This window comes from Cottoperca gobio, unplaced genomic scaffold (assembly GCF_900634415.1).
Source record: "Cottoperca gobio unplaced genomic scaffold, fCotGob3.1 fCotGob3_319arrow_ctg1, whole genome shotgun sequence".
Taxonomy (NCBI): Eukaryota; Metazoa; Chordata; class Actinopteri; order Perciformes; family Bovichtidae; genus Cottoperca; species Cottoperca gobio.
In genome coordinates, this window is record NW_021166927.1 from 18495 (window position 1) to 35196 (window position 16702).

General features: G+C 38.9%; 1 protein-coding gene across 1 annotated transcript; it reads left to right on the forward strand.

Annotated features, from left to right (window-relative positions):
• The first annotated feature begins 427 nt into the window (after positions 1 to 427).
• On the forward strand, positions 428 to 14619 carry LOC115005555 (protein NLRC3-like). Its single transcript, XM_029427426.1, is given in 5 exon segments — positions 428 to 568; positions 2267 to 2394; positions 12589 to 12689; positions 12820 to 13202; positions 13204 to 14619. Coding segments are annotated over 4 exon segments (2028 nt in total). The 5' UTR covers positions 428 to 568.
• The last annotated feature ends 2083 nt before the right edge of the window (positions 14620 to 16702 follow it).

Here is a 16702-nt window from a genome sequence, read left to right on the forward strand (position 1 = left end):
AAGTACTTTAACTACATTTACTACACAATCAGTACTTTTACTTTAAGTACTTTAAATACATTTACTACACAATCAGTACTTTTACTATAAGTACTTTAACTACATTTACTACACAATCAGTACTTTACTTTAAGTACTTTAACTACATTTACTACACAATCAGTACTTTACTTTAAGTACTTTAACTACATTTACTGCACAATCAGTACTTTAATACATTTACTACACAATCAGTACTTTTTAAAGTACACTTTACTTCCAATACTTCCACACTTTACTGAAGTAAGGTTCTGGATGCAGGACTTTTACTGCTGTTGAGTATTTTCAGAGGTTTTATTATTTGTACTTGTTTTCAGCTGCATGTCTGTTTTATCTTTAATGTGTTCTTGAACTGTGTAACTGTGAGAGCATCGGAACAATAATCCTGTCTGTGAACACATTCACACAGTAAAGCTGCTGATGAAACGCAGGAGGAGTTGCCAACAGGGAGGGACATTGAAAGTGAAAGTAACAAGTCGGACTGACAGACGCCATTTTCTCGTCGACAGAGCCGCAGCAGCAGAACAGGGTGAGTGTTAACAGCAGCTCTGCTGGGGTTTTACACATTCATTCTTTAGTGTGTCCTGCTGTGTGTCTCTAACAAGCAGAGTCCTGGAGTCCAATGTGATGAAATGTTTGTGAGCATCATCGCTACATGTCACACAGCAGCACAGTCCAGATGGAGAGCAGCCTCACAACCCGTCACCCTCCGGATCAATGCTTGTTCTTTCTCCAACCAGTCAACACTAAACTTCTTCTTCTTGCTTTTTACCTTCTAAAAGTTCAAATTAACTTTGTGTCCGTTTCGGGGCGGAACTCCCGGAAGTAGTTTCAAAATAAAAGCCGTGCTCCTGTAAACAAGGTGTCCGGTGCTGACAGTGACTCCGGGTTGATAGCAGACATGCGCAGAGTGTGTTGACATCTGAGCAGGAAGAAGTTTCTGCCTTTTCACGTCTGTCACGTCTGTCCGTCCTGGGAGAGGGATCCCTCCTCAGTCTCTCCCTGAGGTTTCTTCCATGTTTCCCCCTTTAATTATTCTTTTAGGAAGTTTTTCCTTGTGCGATGCGAGGGTCTAAGGACAGAGGGTCTAAGGACAGAGGGTCTAAGGACAGAGGGTCTAAGGACAGAGTCTAAGGACAGAGGGTCTAAGGACAGAGGGTCTAAGGACAGAGTCTAAGGACAGAGGGTCTAAGGACAGAGGGTCTAAGGACAGAGTGTCTAAGGACAGAGTCTAAGGACAGAGGGTCTAAGGACAGAGGGTCTAAGGACAGAGTCTAAGGACAGAGGGTCTAAGGACTGAGTCTAAGGACAGAGGGTCTAAGGACAGAGGGTCTAAGGACAGAGTCTAAGGACAGAGGGTCTAAGGACAGAGGGTCTAAGGACAGAGTCTAAGGACAGAGGGTCTAAGGACAGAGTGTCTAAGGACAGAGTCTAAGGACAGAGGGTCTAAGGACAGAGGGTCTAAGGACAGAGTCTAAGGACAGAGTCTAAGCACAGAGGGTCTAAGGACAGAGGGTCTAAGGACAGAGAGTCTAAGGACAGAGGGTCTAAGGACAGAGTCTAAGCACAGAGGGTCTAAGGACAGAGGGTCTAAGGACAGAGAGTCTAAGGACAGAGGGTCTAAGGACAGAGTCTAAGGACAGAGGGTCTAAGGACAGAGGTTGTCGTAACCTGTACAGTCTGTTATTTCTCCATTTACTTTGATCACAGATACAATTCAATCCAGAGAGTCGGAGAGTCTGTCTGTCAGCAAGGAACACTTTTTACATTTACACTTTTATTTCTGCTCATTTTTATACAGTTATATATTCTCTACTTTACCTGAAGCATTTAGCCTAATGGTTATTAAATAATGGATCCACAATCAGAATATCAATAAGTACTTTTACTGAAGTACTGCACTTGAGTAAATCCCCTTTATACTTGTACTGCACTACATCTCAGAGGTAAACATGGTTCTGGTCTCAGTTCTTCCTGTCAGTTAAACATGTATCTCCAGATGATGTTTGTGATGAACTGAAGGATGAAGTTTCCTTTATGAGAAGATTCTCCTTCAGATAAATAAAGGGAGACGTGGATTCAGTTTAACAAAGTCCTTCTACTGGAACTAAAACTCAATTCTACTAATCTAACTACATTTTCTTGTGTGTGTGTGTGTGTGTGTGTGTGTGTGTGTGTGTGTGTGTGTGTGTGTGTGTGTGTGTGTGTGTGTGTGTGACTGGAGAAGATGAATGATTTAACAGATGAGGAGGACGGCTCAGTGTCTGCAGTCCCCAGCTGTCTGTCTCTGAAGAGTGACTGGTCTATGGACAGACCTCCACTCTTCAGTAATGAACCTGGACCCTCAGACACAAAGTAAGAATCTGTTTCTACTGTAAACTGACCTGAAGAGGATTCAGTTTTTATGTTCTCTGATAATCTAATGTTTTATAATTACTAGGGCTGTCAAGCGATTAAAAAAAGTTAATCTAATTAATGACAAGCTTTGTGATAAATTCATCGCGATTACAATATTTGCTGTGAGAGCTCCGTGCAACGGGGGGGGGGCTGTCAGAGCTCCGTGCTCCGTGCTGTCGGACCAAAAGTCAGGGGCATCTAGGAGCGCGATTAATCTGCATTAATATTTTTAACGCGTTATTTTTTCTGTGATTAATTAATTGAAATTAATGCGTAAATTCGACAGCCCTAATAATAACATGAGCCCAGTAGAGTATAGTAAACATTAAAGAAACACAGTAGAGTACAGTAAAGAAACGCAGTAGAGTACAGTAAAGAAACACAGTAGAGTATATTAAAGAAACACAGTAGAGTATAGTAAAGAAACACAGTAGAGTATATTAAAGAAACACAGTAGAGTACAGTAAAGAAACACAGTAGAGTATATTAAAGAAACGCAGTAGAGTATATTAAAGGAACGCAGTAGAGTATATTAAAGAAACACAGTAGAGTACAGTAAAGAAACACAGTAGAGTATATTAAAGAAACACAGTAGAGTACAGTAAAGAAACACAGTAGAGTATAGTAAAGAAACACAGTAGAGTATAGTAAAGAAACACAGTAGAGTATAGTAAAGAAAACACAGTAGAGTACAGTAAAGAAACACAATAGAGTACAGTAAAGAAACACAGTAGAGTATATTAGAGAAACGCAGTAGAGTATAGTAAAGAAACACAGTAGAGTATATTAGAGAAACGCAGTAGAGTACAGTAAAGAAACAAAGTAGAGTATAGTAAAGAAACACAGTAGAGTATATTAAAGAAACACAGTAGAGTATAGTAAAGAAACACAGTAGAGTACAGTAAAGAAACACAGTAGAGTAAAGAAACACAGTAGAGTACAGTAAAGAAACACAGTAGAGTACAGTAAGGAAACACAGTAGAGTACAGTAAAGAAACACAGTAGAGTACAGTAAAGAAACACAGTAGAGTAAAGAAACACAGTAGAGTACAGTAAAGAAACACAAGTAGAGTACAGTAAAGAAACACAGTAGAGTACAGTAAAGAAACACAGTAGAGTACAGTAAAGAAACACAGTAGAGTAAAGTAAAAACAAGTAGAGTACAGTAAAGAAACGCAGTAGAGTACAGTAAAGAAACACAGTAGAGTACAGTAAAGAAACACAGTAGAGTAAAGAAACACAGTAGAGTACAGTAAAGAAACACAATAGAGTACAGTAAAGAAACACAGTAGAGTACAGTAAAAGAAACAAAGTAGAGTATAGTAAAGAAACACAGTAGAGTATATTAAAGAAACACAGTAGAGTATAGTAAAGAAACACAGTAGAGTACAGTAAAGAAACACAGTAGAGTAAAGAAACACAGTAGAGTACAGTAAAGAAACACAGTAGAGAACAGTAAGGAAACACAGTAGAGTACAGTAAAGAAACACAGTAGAGTACAGTAAAGAAACACAGTACAGTAAAGAAACACAGTAGAGTAAAGAAAACGCAGTAGAGTACAGTAAAGAAACACAGTAGAGTACAGTAAAGAAACACAGTAGAGTAAAGAAACACAGTAGAGTACAGTAAAGAAACACAATAGAGTACAGTAAAGAAACACAGTAGAGTACAGTAAAGAAACACAATAGAGTACAGTAAAGAAACACAGTAGAGTACAGTAAAGAAACACAGTAGAGTAAAGAAACACAGTAGAGTACAGTAAAGAAACACAATAGAGTACAGTAAAGAAACACAGTAGAGTACAGTAAAGACACACAGTAGAGTACAGTAAAGAAAACACAGTAGAGTACAGTAAAGAAACACAGTATAGTAAAGAAACACAGTAGAGTACAGTAAAGAAACACAATAGAGTACAGTAAAGAAACACAGTAGAGTACAGTAAGGAAACACAGTAGAGTATAGTAAAGACACACAGTAGAGTACAGTAAAGAAACACAGTAGAGTACAGTAAAGAAACACAGTACAGTAAAGAAACACAGTAGAGTACAGTAAAGAAACACAGTAGAGTACAGTAAAGAAACACAGTACAGTAAAGAAACACAGTAGAGTACAGTAAAGAAACACAGTACAGTAAAGAAACACAGTAGAGTACAGTAAAGAAACACAGTACAGTAAAGAAACACAGTAGAGTACAGTAAAGAAACACAATAGAGTACAGTAAAGAAACACAGTAGAGTACAGTAAGGAAACACAGTAGAGTATAGTAAAGACACACAGTAGAGGACAGTAAAGAAACACAGTAGAGTATAGTAAAGAAACACAGTAGAGTACAGTAAAGAAACACAGTACAGTAAAGAAACACAGTAGAGTACAGTAAAGAAACACAGTACAGTAAAGAAACACAGTAGAGTACAGTAAAGAAACACAGTAGAGTACAGTAAAGAAACACAGTACAGTAAAGAAACACAGTACAGTAAAGAAACACAGTAGAGTACAGTAAAGAAACACAATAGAGTACAGTAAAGAAACACAGTAGAGTACAGTAAGGAAACACAGTAGAGTATAGTAAAGACACACAGTAGAGGACAGTAAAGAAACACAGTAGAGTATAGTAAAGAAACACAGTAGAGTACAGTAAAGAAACACAGTAGAGTACAGTAAAGAAACACAGTACAGTACAGTAAAGAAACACAGTATAGTAAAGAAACACAGTAGAGTACAGTAAAGAAACACAGTAGAGTACAGTAAAGAAACACAGTATAGTAAAGAAACACAGTAGAGGACAGTAAAGAAACATAGTAGAGTAGAGCAAAGAAACACAGTAGAGTATAGTAAAGAAACACAGTAGAGTATGGTAAAGAAACACAGTAGAGTAGAGTAAAGAAACACAGTAGAGTATAGTAAAGAAACACAGTAGAGTAGAGTAAAGAAACACAGTAGAGTATAGTAAAGAAACACAGTAGAGTATAGTAAAGAAACACAGTAGAGTATAGTAAAGAAACACAGTAGAGGACAGTAAAGAAACACAGTAGAGTACAGTAAAGAAACACAGTAGAGTATAGTAAAGAAACACAGTAGAGTAGAGTAAAGAAACACAGTAGAGGACAGTAAAGAAACACAGTAGAGTATAGTAAAGAAACACAGTAGAGTACAGTAAAGAAATGCAGTAGAGTACAGTAAAGAAACACAGTAGAGTATAGTAAAGAAATACAGCAGAGGATAGTAAAGAAACACAATAGAGTAGAGTAAAGAAACACAGAGTACAGTAAAGAAATGCAGTAGAGTACAGTAAAGAAACACAGTAGAGTATAGTAAAGAAACACAGTAGAGTAGAGCAAAGAAACACAGTAGAGTATAGTAAAGAAACACAGTAGAGTATAGTAAAGAAACACAGTAGAGTAGAGTAAAGAAACACAGTAGAGTATAGTAAAGAAACACAGTAGAGTAGAGTAAAGAAACACAAACACAGTAGAGTAGAGTAAAGAAACACAGTAGAGTATAGTAAAGAAACACAGTAGAGTATAGTAAAGAAACACAGTAGAGTATAGTAAAGAAACACAGTAGAGGACAGTAAAGAAACACAGTAGAGTAGAGCAAAGAAACACAGTAGAGTATAGTAAAGAAACACAGTAGAGTATAGTAAAGAAACACAGTAGAGTAGAGTAAAGAAACACAGTAGAGTATAGTAAAGAAACACAGTAGAGTAGAGTAAAGAAACACAGTAGAGTATAGTAAAGAAACACAGTAGAGTATGGTAAAGAAACACAGTAGAGGACAGTAAAGAAACACAGTAGAGTATAGTAAAGAAACACAGTAGAGGACAGTAAAGAAACACAGTAGAGTACAGTAAAGAAACACAGTAGAGTACAGTAAAGAAACACAGTAGAGTATAGTAAAGAAACACAGTAGAGTACAGTAAGGAAACACAGTAGAGTATAGTAAAGACACACAGTAGAGTACAGTAAAGAAACACAGTAGAGTACAGTAAAGAAACACAGTAGAGTACAGTAAGGAAACACAGTAGAGTATAGTAAAGACACACAGTAGAGTACAGTAAAGAAACACAGTAGAGTATAGTAAAGAAACACAGTAGAGTACAGTAAGGAAACACAGTAGAGTATAGTAAAGACACACAGTAGAGTACAGTAAAGAAACACAGTAGAGTACAGTAAAGAAACACAGTACAGTAAAGAAACACAGTAGAGTACAGTAAAGAAACACAGTAGAGTACAGTAAAGAAACACAGTACAGTACAGTAAAGAAACACAGTATAGTAAAGAAACACAGTAGAGTACAGTAAAGAAACACAGTAGAGTACAGTAAAGAAACACAGTAGAGTACAGTAAAGAAACACAGTATAGTAAAGAAACACAGTAGAGTACAGTAAAGAAACACAGTAGAGTATAGTAAAGAAACACAGTAGAGTATATTAAAGAAACGCAGTAGAGTACAGTAAAGAAACACAGTAGTGTACAGTAAAGAAACACAGTAGAGTACAGTAAAGAAACACAGTAGAGTATAGTAAAGAAACACAGTAGAGTACAGTAAAAAAACACAGTAGAGTATATTAAAGAAACACAGTAGTGTACAGTAAAAAAACACAGTAGAGTATAGTAAAGAAACACAGTAGTGTACAGTAAAAAAACACAGTAGAGTATTGTAAAGAAACACAGTAGAGTACAGTAAAGAAACACAGTAGAGTATAGTAAAGAAACACAGTAGAGGATAGTAAAGAAACGCAGTAGAGTACAGTAAAGAAACACAGTAGAGTACAGTAAAGAAACACAGTAGAGTATAGTAAAGAAACACAGTAGAGGATAGTAAAGAAACGCAGTAGAGTAGAGCAAAGAAACACAGTAGAGTATAGTAAAGAAACACAGTAGAGTATAGTAAAGAAACACAGTAGAGTAGAGTAAAGAAACACAGTAGAGTATAGTAAAGAAACACAGTAGAGTATAGTAAAGAAACACAGTAGAGTATAGTAAAGAAACACAGTAGAGGACAGTAAAGAAACATAGTAGAGTAGAGCAAAGAAACACAGTAGAGTATAGTAAAGAAACACAGTAGAGTATGGTAAAGAAACACAGTAGAGTAGAGTAAAGAAACACAGTAGAGTATAGTAAAGAAACACAGTAGAGTAGAGTAAAGAAACACAGTAGAGTATAGTAAAGAAACACAGTAGAGTATAGTAAAGAAACACAGTAGAGTATAGTAAAGAAACACAGTAGAGGACAGTAAAGAAACACAGTAGAGTACAGTAAAGAAACACAGTAGAGTATAGTAAAGAAACACAGTAGAGTAGAGTAAAGAAACACAGTAGAGGACAGTAAAGAAACACAGTAGAGTATAGTAAAGAAACACAGTAGAGTACAGTAAAGAAATGCAGTAGAGTACAGTAAAGAAACACAGTAGAGTATAGTAAAGAAACACAGTAGAGTATAGTAAAGAAACACAGTAGAGTAGAGTAAAGAAACACAGTAGAGTATAGTAAAGAAACACAGTAGAGTAGAGTAAAGAAACACAAACACAGTAGAGTAGAGTAAAGAAACACAGTAGAGTATAGTAAAGAAACACAGTAGAGTACAGTAAAGAAATGCAGTAGAGTACAGTAAAGAAACACAGTAGAGTATAGTAAAGAAACACAGTAGAGTATAGTAAAGAAACACAGTAGAGTAGAGTAAAGAAACACAGTAGAGTATAGTAAAGAAACACAGTAGAGTAGAGTAAAGAAACACAAACACAGTAGAGTAGAGTAAAGAAACACAGTAGAGTATAGTAAAGAAACACAGTAGAGTATAGTAAAGAAACACAGTAGAGTATAGTAAAGAAACACAGTAGAGGACAGTAAAAAAACACAGTAGAGTATTGTAAAGAAACACAGTAGAGTACAGTAAAGAAATACAGTAGAGTATAGTAAAGAAACACAGTAGAGTAGAGCAAAGAAACACAGTAGAGTATAGTAAAGAAACACAGTAGAGTATAGTAAAGAAACACATTAGAGTAGAGTAAAGAAACACAGTAGAGTATAGTAAAGAAACACAGTAGAGTAGAGTAAAGAAACACAGTAGAGTATAGTAAAGAAACACAGTAGAGTATAGTAAAGAAACACAGTAGAGGACAGTAAAGAAACACAGTAGAGTATAGTAAAGAAACACAGTAGAGGACAGTAAAGAAACACAGTAGAGTACAGTAAAGAAACACAGTAGAGTATAGTAAAGAAACACAGTAGAGTACAGTAAAGAAAAACAGTAGAGGACAGTAAAGAAACACAGTAGTGTACAGTAAAGAAACACAGTAGAGTATATTAAAGAAACACAGTAGAGGACAGTAAAGAAATACAGTAGAGTATTGTAAAGAAACACAGTAGAGTACAGTAAAGAAACACAGTAGAGTATAGTAAAGAAACACAGTAGAGTACAGTAAAGAAACACAGTAGAGTATAGTAAAGAAACACAGTAGAGTACAGTAAAGAAAAACAGTAGAGGACAGTAAAGAAACACAGTAGTGTACAGTAAAGAAACACAGTAGAGTATATTAAAGAAACACAGTAGAGGACAGTAAAGAAATACAGTAGAGTATTGTAAAGAAACACAGTAGAGTACAGTAAAGAAACACAGTAGAGTATAGTAAAGAAACACAGTAGAGTAGAGTAAAGAAACACAGTAGAGGACAGTAAAGAAACACAGTAGAGTATAGTAAAGAAACACAGTAGAGTACAGTAAAGAAACACAGTAGAGTATAGTAAAGAAACACAGTAGAGTATAGTAAAGAAACACAGTAGAGTATAGTAAAGAAACACAGTAGAGGACAGTAAAGAAACACAGTAGAGTATAGTAAAGAAACACAGTAGAGTAGTAAAGAAACACAGTAGAGTATAGTAAAGAAACACAGTAGAGTACAGTAAGAAACACAGTAGAGTATAGTAAAGAAACACAGTAGAGTACAGTAAAGAAACACAGTAGAGTATAGTAAAGAAACACAGTAGAGGACAGTAAAGAAATACAGTAGAGTATAGTAAAGAAACACAGTAGAGGACAGTAAAGAAACACAGTAGAGTACAGTAAAGAAAATGCAGTAATGTACAGTAAACAAATGAGTACAGTAAAGTATTGCAGTAGATTAGGGGTATTCAACTAAAGTTCTAAGAGGTCCAGTTAGAGAAAGTTTCCACGAGCAAAGGTCCGGAGCATCATAATGTCTAACTTGCGTTATTAATTAGTGTGAGATATATTGAAGCATCTTAGTTGCTGTATCAACGTCTGCACGTCGTCAACAGCTGACTGTCAAATCTAATAAAGAAAGTACAATTTTAAAACATTTCAACAATATTTATTGTCACTTAACATTGAACTATACAGATATATACAGTGGTGGGCCGTCAGGGCCAGCAAGGCCTTCTCTTCTGGCCTAAACATCAAATATTTTTTCCACAAATATGTATTAAATTATTCCCCATAGTCTATTCTCTTCATTTCATAGCTTTCCTCCTGGTTGCGCTGCTTCCAGCCTCAGATGGAGATTTGGAGGTCTGGCCTTTATGTTAGAGCTTTTATCCAATCATATTTCAGCATGATGTGTTGCCAGGGTCCAAGAGATCTGCCCTGAGGCCTTCAGAAGCAACAGTGCGGGCGCCTGTCGCTTAAAGTGAACGGAGACAAAACTGTGGCGTTAACCAATCAGATTTCGAGTTGGGGACACCGGGGCCAGCTGGCAGGCGTACGATAACATCAGCACGTCCACGTCTTTTGATTGGATACGCACTATTGAGAGGCAGAGCTATGCAGAGCTAGCAAACTTTAAACAAGCTAATTTAGATTTCTACAAGCTGTTTGTTTTCAACCCACAATGTCTGAAGGAGGAGAAGAGATCGATGTGGTCGCAGATATAATGACAACGCCATTTTCAAGACGAACTTTTCAAGAAAAGCTAGACATCGTGAGAAGAGAACGGCCAACCCCGACGCTAGCGAGTCTATCCCTGTGTCCACTGCTTCTGCCGAGCGGTCATTCTCGGCCTTAAAGCGAATTACTGTACAACAGTCATTGAAGTCTTCTTGAGGAAAGAAAGGAGGATGGATTTTGTGTTCAAATAATCAGTTGTTTTGGTAACAAGCATTTAGTTTTTTGACAAATGTATAAAATGTTTGATGCTTCTGCAAGAGATGTAGAGATGTGTGTGGCGCACTGGCTCAGCTGTGCAGTAACAGTACTCCAGGAGACTTGTTGAATTGTTTTGGTTGAACCTTTATCAAAGTGAACATTCAAGGCTAGGAATACACTTTCACCACTGTCGCAAAGATATCCTCATGAACAAATGCAAATTATTTGTTTGTTTTCTTTTATTTCCAGTGAATAATTTTTGTGTCTTTATTCTTTATCGTCACGTTTCTTAAATGAAACTGCTTTAGTTGCGACAATGCGCTGTTTAGTGAACACACTTGTTAAAGCTCACATACTTTTAGTGGACTTAATAAAACTTTGTAGACTAATCCCTTAAAAGCGCCTTTTATTTTTTAGTGTTGACAGTATCCTAGCGATCTTAAAGCTGGTAGTTTAACACTCTTAATTGTAAATGCGGATTTATTGATTATAAATGTTTCTAAATATTAATATAACTCTGTTGTTAGGGTGATGCAACGCCCGGTTATACTGCGTTTCTGTCTAAATGTATAGTTTCTAGAGCCATGGGGTCATAATGATGGTATTAAGAGGTGGAATAATTCAGGTAGGACTGTGTAGGACATCACTGAAGGCTTAGGTGTAACATGCACGGCCCGCCACTGGATATATATAATACTGTAGATATGTATAGTGTTCTTCTCGGGCTGCATTTAAAAATAAAATTGAGAAAATAAATAAAATAGCTTTTGAAAAATTGTGCATCTTAAAATAATCTTAGAACAATAAAATAAAGTGTAGCAGCAGCTTGAGTTTCCCTTCTTCTTTAACTGGTTCACATCTTGATTTAACTCTCAACCAGTGTTAGAATAAATCAGAGCAGTTTAACCCAGACTAGCACGTCCTGGGTTAAACTGCTCTCTGTGGCTGATGATGCTGACAGGTGGCCTATTTGCTTTATTTAGTCACAAATCTAAATCACATTGGGCTGAGTGCTTATGTTCTGTGACCTCAGACCTGAGTGGGTATGTTTGGTGAAAAACGTTGTGCTTTGTCTCATAGTGGCGTTTCACATCACCACTTTAATGAGCACCACGGTCTCTGAGCACATGAGACGCTGGTGTTGTGCTCCAGTGGGAAGGATGAACATGAAGGAGTCTGGGTTGAAAGCTCTGTTGACTTCTCTCTTCTTGGAGAGGCCATGAGTAGTTCTTGTTCTCTCCCTGTCTGCCGCTCACTCGTCTGTGTTTCTCTCCCTGTCTGCCGCTCACTCGTCTGTGTTTCTCTCCCTGTCTGCCGCTCACTCGTCTGTGTTTCTCTCCCTTTCTCCGTCTTCTCTCTCTGTATCGCTAACTCCTCTTTCCGTCTGTCACGCGCCTCTCATCTGTATTATTCAGAGTCGCAATGTTTGCCGGTTGGAATGCACACACTTGATTGGCTGAGTAGCGTCACGTGGGATGGCTTAACTCGCATGTAATTGGTCTGTGAGTTTCCTGAGCCGCTAAACTAGTGCCGTAAAAACGAAAGAAGCTGCGCAGGTTAAAATAGAAAATCCCTCAATAATTTATTGACTATAGGTCCGGGTCCGGAGAGATCGGCGTCTGGGTCCGGACTCGGACCGCGGTCCGCCTGTTAGTGACCCCTGCAGTAGAGGACAGTAAAGAAACATTTCTTGTTTCCACAGACTGAGAGCAGTGTCTCCAGCTGTCTGTCTGCTTTAGATCTTTATGTTGTGATGATGATGATGATGATGATGATGATGATGATGATGATGATCATTGGTTAAGTGAATGAAAGAAGCAGAATTCTTCATTTCTTAGTATGACATGTTCTGGTCAAATTAATTTCCATTGTTTGGGTCAACAGTCATTGGAGGTTGATAACTGGGACTAAAGACTTTGGAACAATTATCATGTTGGAGATATAGACCTTTTCAAAATACCAAAGTAGAATTTGCCACCTTGGATTGTACCAATCAGTGAACATCAGCCAGCACTATTGTGATGTGTTATAAAGAACGTGTTCATCTCCACAGAAAGAAGAGCAAAACTCCTGTTTCTGTGGAGGAGCAGCGGTCCAGCTGTGCTTTGTGTCAGGACGTCCTGAAGGATCCAGTCTCTACCAGCTGTGCACACAGTAAGACTGTACATCTGTCTGCTGCTGTCTTCATGTCTGAAAACAGGATTCTTCCTGCTTCATTTGTTTGTACAGCACATTATGATCTGTTATATATATTTATTAATCTCACATGTGTCTTCTCTTTCAGCAGATAGAGGTCTGCAGGAGGTTTTAGATGAACATAGGATCAGTCTGAGGAGGAGATGTGAATGTGTGACTGAAGGAAGTGAAGAAACAGTGAGTAAAACCCTCCTCAACAGGATCTACACTGAGCTCTACATCACAGAGGGACTGAGTGAAGAGGTTAATACTCAACATGAGGTGAAGCAGCTTGAGACAGCTTCCAAGAAAAAGATCCTCCGTGACGCTCCAATCAAGTGCCACGACATCTTTAAAGCCTCACCTGACCAACAGGTACACATCAGAGTCGCTCTGACGGTCGGCGTCGCTGGCGTTGGAAAAACCTTCTCAGTGCAGAAGTTCACTCTGGACTGGGCAGAGGGTTTGGAAAACCAAGATGTCAGTCTGGTGATTCCTGCTTTCGTTCAGGGAGCTGAACTTGATCAAAGCTGAGCAGTACAGTCTTCTCAGGCTGCTCCATGTTTTCCATCCAACCTTACAGAAGGTCACAGCAGAGACGCTCGCTGTCTGTAACGTTTTGTTCATCTTTGACGGCCTGGATGAAAGCAGACCTTCACTGGATTTCCACAACAATGAGGTTGTGTCTGATGTCACACAGCAGTCATCAGTCAACGTGCTGTTGACAAACCTCATCAGCGGGAATCTGCTTCCCTCGGCTCTCGTCTGGATAACTTCCCGACCTGCAGCAACCAATCAGATCCCTCCTGCACGTGTGGACAGGGTAACAGAAGTACGAGGCTTCACTGACGTCCAGAAGGAGGAGTACTTCAGGAGGAGATTCAGTGATGAAGAACGGTCCGGCAGAATCATCTCTCACATCAAGACATCCAGGAGCCTCCACATCATGTGTCTGATCCCCGTCTTCTGCTGGATCACTGCTACAGTTCTGGACCACATGTTGACTACAGACCAGAGAGGAGAGCTGCCCCAGACCCTCACTGACATGTACTCACACTTCCTGCTGGTTCAGACCAAGAGGAAGAAGCAGAAGTATGATGAGGGACATGAGACGAGTCCACGGGAGCTGACGAAGGCTGACGGGAAACTTCTTCTGAAGCTGGGGAGGCTGGCGTTTGAACATCTGGAGAAAGGAAACATCATGTTCTACCAAGAAGACCTGGAGCAGTGTGGTCTTGATGCCACGGAGGCCTTGGTGTACTCAGGAGTTTGTACAGAGATCTTCAAAAGAGAGAGTGTGATCTTCCAGAAAACAGTCTACTGCTTTGTTCATCTGAGCATTCAGGAGTTTCTGGCTGCAGTCTACCTGTTCCACTGTTACAGCAAGAGGAACACAGAGGTACTGGAGGACTTCCTGGGGAGTGACTGGAAGAAGAACTCATCCCTGGATGTCTTCCTGTCTGAAGCCATGAAGAAATCCCTCAGAAGTGAGAATGGCCACCTGGACCTGTTTGTCCGCTTTCTCCACGGCCTCTCTCTGGAGTCCAACCAGAGACTCTTAGGAGGCCTGCTGGGTCAGACACACAACAGTCCAGAAATGATCCAGAGAGCCATCAACACCCTGAAGGAGATGAACAGTGACGATACCTCTGCTGACAGAAGCATCAACATCTTCCACTGTCTGACAGAGATGAAGGACCACTCAGTACATCAGGAGATCCAAGAGTTCCTGCAGTCAGAGAACAGATCAGAGAAGAAACTCTCTGAGATCCACTGCTCAGCTCTGGCTCACATGCTGCAGATGTCAGAGGAGGTTCTGGATGAGTTGGACCTGAAGAAGTACAACACGTCAGAGGAGGGACGACGGAGACTGATTCCAGCTGTGAGGAACTGCAGAAAGGCTGTGTAAGTCCAGATGTGATTAACTTTATAAATCAGAGTAGATTAGAAGTTTAGTTCTTCAAATATACACGAGAAAATTCATTTTATTTAATAAATATATCCACTTTTTACTTCATGATTTAGTTTCAGATGTTCTTGAGCTGTTTCAAACGCTGTGAGAGCAAAACAAGTGTTTTCAGCTTCTATCTGTGAAGTTCATGAACACATTTCTATTTATTTGTAATAATTGTTACACGTGACAGTTTCTTCCTCTCATTACATTCCTTTGGGGGATGGAGGCGACATGCAGACCTTGTCAAACTAAAGACTTTAGAGGTGCTCGAGGTTTCATCACATTTTACAGTTCTGAGTGAATGCAGAGAAGTTGTTGTTACATTCTAGCAGTTTCTTCATCATTACATCAGACACACAGGTAATACCTGAGTCTTTATATTAACATTTATTTCTGTACATCTCTGATACTTTCAATGATTTGTTTCCTCTCTGTTGCGTTTGTCAACAGTCAGTGACAGCAGAAGGTAGCTAGCAGAGACAGACCTAGGATCAGATCACACTGACACACTGTGGACATTATGGAAGCCTCAATGTAACTGCAGCACTACTCTCTCCCTTCATCTGCAACATTAAACACATATTACAAGTCTGCAGGTGATAAGTGATGAGAGTTATTGTTTCATGTCAAACACAGTGAGATCAGATGAACCACTGATGTCACAGCGGCTTGTCCTGCCTCGTGTTCTGAAGATGCCAGAGCAGAGACAGGGGAGTTCAGACGCAGTTACAACACACAAAGAATTCCTTACGCCGTTTATAATCCAACAACACTAAAGAACATCTAAATATAACTGGGAAACTGCAGATGTGTGTAAGAATCACTTTAGATTACCTGCTCATGAATCCATCGTGCTCTTTGCTGCCGTCCTCGCCCCGGATTCCATTTGTAACTTCTCCCCCTTTCATGTAGGCCTCAATCTTTCTAATAGAGGTTCAGTATCCTGTGGGCATCTCCCGAGTATCCTGGGGGGGGGACAATGCATATATTAAACTCAGTAAAGATATTAAAATGTCTAACAGCAAATGTTTTGTCATCAAATGCATGAAATAAATGAATGTTTCCTCTTTCATAATAACACATTTTGTAATATATGTGTCCTGACAGACTTTATGATGTAACATCTCAGACACTGATTGTGAAGTCGTGGCCTCAGCTCTGAAGTCCAACCCCTCCCACCTGAGAGAGCTGCAGCTGGATATAATATCACTGGATGATTCAGAAGTGAAGCCGCTGTGTGCTGGACTGCAGAGTCCAAACTGTAGACTGGAGACGCTGAGGTCAGTTCACTGACTGTAGCTCGTGTAGTAAATATAATTGGTACAATTTGCAGACAGGTGAAGACGTTGTAATTATTATTATTGTCTTCTTTATTTTTCAAATGTCTGAATATTGTGGAGAATGACGTAAAGTAGAGAAAGTAAATGTTTGACGGGACAGTTGTTGAGCTTCCACAGACTCACATTGTGCTCCATGAGTCAGTGAAGAAGATGTCAGTACTGAGGTGTGTGAGAGATATGAAGGAGGTTGTTAAACATCTGATGACACAGAGAAACAGGCTGCAGAGACTTTGAGCTTTGATTACCAACACATTTGTATCATTGCTGACAGTGACCTCTAAACTTCTTCAGCTCTGAACAGATTATTAAACCTTAATAATAATAATAATAATAATAATAATAATAATAAGCTTTATTTGTAGAGCACCTTTCATACAAGAACTACAGCCCAAAGTGCTTCACAGCAAAAACATCAAACTTAGTAGAAGATGAGACAGAGCATTTACAGCACAATAATCACAGTGTTGATGTAAATGAGTGTGAAGTCAATTAAAATAATATAAAGAACAGAATTAAAATAGTATAAATAACACTGGAGATCATGCCTAGTATCTGTGCCGTACTTAACGACCTCCTGAAACCACGTTCATCACCATTCTTGTAGATGTTTGAAAGGATCAGAGCCACATGTTGAAAGCATGAGATCCACAATGGGCCCCTGTGGCCCTTCAGCTGGTTTACTCCCTTTGCTACAACAT